General features: G+C 46.2%; 1 protein-coding gene across 6 annotated transcripts in view; it reads right to left on the bottom strand.

Moving 5' to 3' along the window:
• Positions 1–6000, bottom strand: part of Actr3b (ARP3 actin-related protein 3B) — a 90751-nt gene that overhangs the window by 35525 nt on the left and 49226 nt on the right. For 4 of the 6 annotated variants that reach the window (XM_030254498.1, XM_006535713.4, NM_001004365.2 and 1 more), the window contains 2 exons: positions 5258–5382; positions 3140–3250 (listed from right to left, as the gene is read on the bottom strand). In XM_030254498.1, the coding sequence (XP_030110358.1) occupies positions 3140–3211 (72 nt within the window). In that variant the 5' untranslated portion in view covers positions 3212–3250; positions 5258–5382. Of the gene's footprint in view, positions 1–782; positions 916–1891; positions 2246–3139; positions 3251–5257; positions 5383–6000 lie in introns of those variants that run through there. The other 2 variants (XM_017320880.2, XM_011249768.3) reach the window with 2 other exon arrangements.

Below are 6000 nucleotides of genomic sequence, written 5' to 3'. Positions count from 1 at the left end.
GGATAGACACAGTGGGCACCAGGGGCAGGGTGGGAACTAAGGAGAGACACAGTGGGCAGCAGGAGCATGGTGGGCACTAAGGAGAGACACAGTGGGCACTAGGGGTATACCCAGGTGGTGGAGTGCTTGCCATGCAAACCTCAAAGCCTAAGGATCAATTCCCAGAACAAAGAAAGAAAAGGAAAAACAGCAACCCTCTTTAAAGCACGATTCTGGCAAATGTGGTGGCTAGTGGCTCACACTCCTAATCTCAGCACCAGGAGACCAAGGCAGCAGGACTGCCATGAATTAAAGCCAGCCTGTGCTACATAGTGAGTCCCGGGCCAGTCTAGGCTACAGAATGCCTCAAAACACACAGTTTTGTGTTAAGGTCTGGTCAGTTCAGTGTTAGGAACAAGCACAGGACTCCTATCTGCCACCAGCTCAGTTCACAGGCCAGTGTGCGTTTCTAAATCATCAGAAAACATGCTGTCACCAGCTCGTTCTTGCTCTGAACCCTCCAATGACTATATACAACATAAAGGACAGTCCTGTGGGCTCCTAAAGGGCTGGTGATATGAGTCACTTAGGGCTTATACACACTAAACCCCAAGTCCTCACCTAAAAAGCAGTTAGATGTCTCCCCTCCCTCCTGCATCCACTTCTGTCCTCCCAACCCCACCCACTGATGGAGAAGAACACAAGGCTGGGAGATAGCTCTGTTGGTGAAGTGCCTGCTACCTTTGTCCTGAGTTCACACCCCCAGCACTCACGTAAAAGGTCAGGAATATTAGCAAACACACCTGTGAGAGGCAAGGCAGAAGGACCCACGTGGCTTGCTGGACAGACAGTATAGCCAGAGTAGAAAGCTCTGTCTCAAAAAGTAAAGAAGAGTCAGTAGGATGGCTCTGCACTCTCCTCAAAGAGCAAACCCTGAGTTTTTAGGATCTACACAGTAAAAGAGAGACCCGACCTGATAAGCTGTGCTCTGCCGCACACCTGCATACCACAGCACACACATACCCCACCACCACCACACACAGTCTGTAAGTGTAATTGTTTTACTATAAAAATGAGGTGGAAGGGCTACAAAGTTATCTTAATGGTTAAGACCTTCGAGAGGACCTAAGTTTGGTCCCAGCTCACTTGTCTGACAGCTTACAATGTTTGTAACCCTAACTCCAGGGGACCCAAGGCCCTCTTCTGGGCTCTGTGGGCACCTGCACATATGTGGAAAACACGCATACACACACATATACCTGGAAGAAACAGGAAATTCCCACAGCCACGTTCAACACTTGCAAATTCACAGTGCAGTGTGTGCAGTATGATATACTTTGTATTTTAGTAATGGATTTGAATATTTTTAAAATTCACCATGGATACCTATTTTTGGCAAATGGACTTTTCTAGGTTCACATAAAACTCCACCTCCTATTTCTTCCTAGAAACTGATTGTTCTTCCCATTTATATATATGCTAAATCAGGGAAGGGTGTGTATGTGTGAGAGAGATGGGGGAGGGGAGGAAGAGGACCAAGAGGAGGCCAGGAGGAAAATAGAGGCAGAGACAGGAGAAGAGACGAAAATGAATCTCTCTCTCTCTCTCTCTCTCTCTGTCTCTCTGTCTCTGTCTCTCTGTCTCTCTCTGTCTCTGTCTCTCTCTCTGTCTCTCTCTGTCTCTGTCTCTCACTCTCACTCTCTCTTGTCTCTCTATCTCTCTGTCTCTCTGTCTCTCTCTGTCTCTGTCTCTCTCTCACTTTCTCTCTCTCTGTCTCTGTCTCTCTCTCACTCTCTCTGTCTCTCTCTCTCACTCTGTCTCTCTCTGTCTCTCTCTCTCTCTCTCTCTCTCTCTCTCTCTCTCTCTCTCTCTCTCTCTGTCTGTCTCTAGGAAAGTGTCATGCGGCACGCACCTGCACTCACTCCACAAGCCTCAGACCAGATACCCTTTAGGCAGAGGCAGAGAAGAGCCCTGGCACAGTAAGCTGAAACAGGCAGAAGGCAGCAGCTGGCATGGTACCGGGCCCTAAAGTCCTGTCCAGCAGGTAGTCAGTGATAAGCAGGAGCAGGGAAAGCGCCAAGCCCAGCAGGCAGAGTCTGAGACAAAGGAACTCATGCTGTCAGTCCCCTGGCCTCCTTTAGTCAATATAACCACCCTTCGAGTTCCAAGTTCCCTGGAGGAAATACAGAGGATTGTAAGACACAGAAGCCACACCTGACAATCCCACCTAAGGGGCAGCTCAGAGCACCCTCAAAGACTCGGCTTGACAGACTTTAACTATGTAGACTCCTTAACAATTAACCTTGTAGTTACCACCTTCTAAGCCAGACAACTCTAAAGAGTGTGTATGGGAAAACACTGAAAATCATTATAACTGAATTTGGAACCATTTAACAATACACTTGCACAGAAAGATCCAAGGCTAATTCCTGTGAGTGAGATCTCAGAGATCCCAGGAGGGATTTCTTCTCATTTCTCTATGCTGTTGTTGTTTGACAGGACACTTACATACCATCATCAGAGCCCGTAACTCAAATCAGTTTCCTCCTACAATAGGATCTAAACACTGGAAAGTGATCTCATGGCTGGGGTTCCTCTGCGATAACAGAATAATAGTCACAGCGTCCACTCCTGAGGACACTGGAGGACATAAGAGCTTCCCGCCCAAGCCTCCTTCTCTGGACCTTGTGCTTGAGGTTACGGTACGCACCCCTCCTCCCAGTCTAAGAGACCCACAGACAGCTCAGGCACACAGGGCAAAACCACCAGGAAGGTCCCTAAGCTTGGGAAAGCTGCAGGGAAAGGTTTCCCTTCTACTACTGAGCAGAAATACGTAAAGACTCTGAAGTAGCGACACAGGAAGTTGGACAGCTGTCCTGAGGCACCAGAGAGCCAACAGAAGAGGCCACACTAAGAGTCGGGTTCATCCCAAAGCTGATGATCCGAGGAGCCCCAGGCAGCCGGGCTCTGCCCTTCCTGGTCTGCAGGGTGCTAAGCCTTTTAGGATCTTGATATTCTTCTTGCACTTTCTGGTATTTGCCCCTAAAAGCAGCCTGATTCATGCCAAAGTCTTTAGCAGGATTCTGCATTTAACAAAGAAAATGCAGAAAGGTACTTTGGAACTCACAGGAGTATATTTCTCTTGGTTCCAACTACTCACCATTAAAAAGTAGTGGTCCTCAGGTTCAGCACGAAGATACTTAAAGACCACTTGTTCCATGAACCTTTCCATAAGATCCCAGTCTTCAACGATGCCATGTCGTATAGGCCACTGGAGCAAAAAGGGCAGAAGCAGCAGCGTCACCAAAGGAACGCAGAGGAGGCTGTGTGCTCCCACAGAATGAAGGCCTCCTGGGGGGCAGCTCCCAGTGATGCAAACATAAGCAACATACGAGTATTTACGGCAGTGCCTCTCAGTCCATGGAACTACCTGATAGCAGTGGCAGACCCATCTACCATGCAACTCCCTCTGGTCCTTTTGTGTTTACTGAAGACAAACTGGCTTTGCTGGTGACGAGGTGGAGAAAAGGAAACTGTGTGCACTGCTGGTGGACTGTAAAGTGACAGAACTATTACAGAAGTCAGTGTGAAGGTTCCTAATAAGAACTAAACACAGAACTGCGGTATAGCCCAGGGATACAACTGAAGGACTCCAAGTCAATAAACCTCGGAGATAGATGCATGGCAATGGTGACCACTGTGTATTCACAGTAGCCAAGGAACGGGACCCAGCTAGATGTCTGTCAAAAGTGGATGGATTCCTTTTCAATGTAGTACTGATACACAATAGAATCTTATTTAGCCATTAAAAAATGAAATCATGGGGCTGGAGAGATGGTTCAGCAGTTAAGAGCACTGACTGCTCTTCCAGAGGTCCTGAGTTCAAATCCCAGCAACCACATGGTGGCTCAGAACCATCTGTAATGCAGTCCAATGCACACTCTTCTGGTGTGTAGCTGAAGACAGCTACAGTGTACTCATATAAATAAAAATAAATAAATCTTTTAAAAAAATGAAATCATGATGATTGGGGGGAAAATGGATGCAAAGGGATATTATTAAGGTAAATAAAATAGGCCAGACTCAGAAAAACAAAGATTGCATGTTTTCTCTTATATATGGGACCTTGATTTAAATCAATCTCTGTCTGTCTGTCTCTCTCTCTCTCTCTCTTTGTGTATGTGTATGTGAGTGTGTGTCAGTGTATGTGAGTATATGTGTGTATGTGTCTGTGTATGTGTGTGTGAATGAGTCTGTGTGCATGTCTGTGTATGAGTGCGTGTGTGTGTCTGTGTAAGAGTGTGTATGTCTCGTGTGTATATGTGTGTGTGAGTGTGTGTGAATGAGTCTGTGTGTGTCTCTGTGTGTGAGTGTATGTGAATGAGTCTCTGTGTGTGCCTGTGTGTGAGTCTGTGTGTGTGTGTGTGTGTGTGTGTGTGTGTGTGTGTGTGTGTGTGTGAGTGATGAGTGAAAACAAAGAGGGTACCATGGGAGGAAAGGAAGTGATCTTAAGGGAGAAGGGAGAAAAGAAGGATGGAGTTCATGTATCATAAAGGCAGAAAGGAGGAGAATTTGGAGGAGAGGAGGGAACTGGCAAGAATGGGCAGGTGGACCAGAGAGGTCATGAGGACTTCAGAGGAAGTGGGAGAAGAAGAACAAAGTACAATGACATGTGTCTATGAAAATGTCAGGATGCAATCCATCGCTTGGTATGCTAAATTTAAAAAGTAATTTAAATTATTTCTTAAAAAAACACATGCATCGCCGGGCGTGGTGGCACACACCTTTAATCCCAGCACTTGGGAGGCAGAGGCAGGCAGATTTCTGAGTTTGAGGCCAGCCTGGTCTACAGAGTGAGTTCCAGGACAGTCAGGGCTACACAGAGAAACCCTGTCTGGAAAAACCAACCCCCCCCCCACACACACACACACACGAAACAAAGCAAACCCCATGCATTTAATATCAGCGCTTTTTCTTAGTCACTCGGTCTTCAGTCTCCACATCTGACACGTATGTCAGTCAACATGCACCTTCCCAGAAGGGCAGGTCTTGCTCACCCTGATGACAACTGTGTGACTCAGGACTATGCTAGCTCACTTGGTACTCCACTCTGAAATCCACCTCTTCAAAAACAACCCCCTCGGTTCAACTCACCACCTCCACCTGAGCGTAAGAAACAAGAGCGTTCCACAACTCACAGGTACAACCTCCAGACACAGCCATGCTCTGCGCCGTTTGGCTCTGCTCTTACACAAACACACTGCTGGCACAACTTTACCTTGGTAGCGTAGGTAGGTTTATCAATGGCTTCATCCCCTATGAAGAAATCAAGGTCATCGACTCCTCTCAACACCCTCCTTTGGGCTTGATCAACTACCTTTGCAGATTCTCGGATGGCGATACCTGAAGGGAAACAGATGTTTTTCTTTCACAAAGATGCCAGCACTCTCCACGAGTCCTCTGAATTATCGGGAACAGTTAACATAATATATGTGTCCATATGAGTCAATGGTGATGGCTAAGGTTGTATCTGGGGTTGGGATGCTCCCAGGGACGTGGTGAGCATGTGAAGTAAGAGAGAAACAAACAACTCTTTTCCAGTATTATCTCAGTGTGATGCAAGGGAACTGCTTTTAATGTTGGCACCGAAGCAATGTTATTAATTAGCCTCATCTGGAGGAGCCCCTTAAGAAACCAGGGGATGTTATAGACTATATATACACCCACTACAGGTTGATTATAAAATACAGTTTGAGAGAGGGGGCAAAACTCTACACAACATAGTAGATTAAGGGAAACTGAATGTGTATATATTCTTAAGTCATTTTAATAAAATGACATCAAATAGTTCTTAGATATAGAGTCTACTTATACAGGGGGAGGAACTGTGCCTTCCAACTAAAATGAAGCTATCAGGTTATAGACCCGCATCTATTGCAAAATGAGAGATACAATTATTCAAGGAAAAATATCACAGAAGATCTTAACGGTACATTTTTGCAACTACACTTAGTAATAAAT

This window comes from Mus musculus, chromosome 5, assembly GCF_000001635.26.
Source record: "Mus musculus strain C57BL/6J chromosome 5, GRCm38.p6 C57BL/6J".
NCBI lineage: Eukaryota > Metazoa > Chordata > Mammalia > Rodentia > Muridae > Mus > Mus musculus.
The sequence above is the reverse complement of the archived record's forward strand: the minus strand, read 5'-3'. Positions and strand labels throughout refer to the sequence as shown.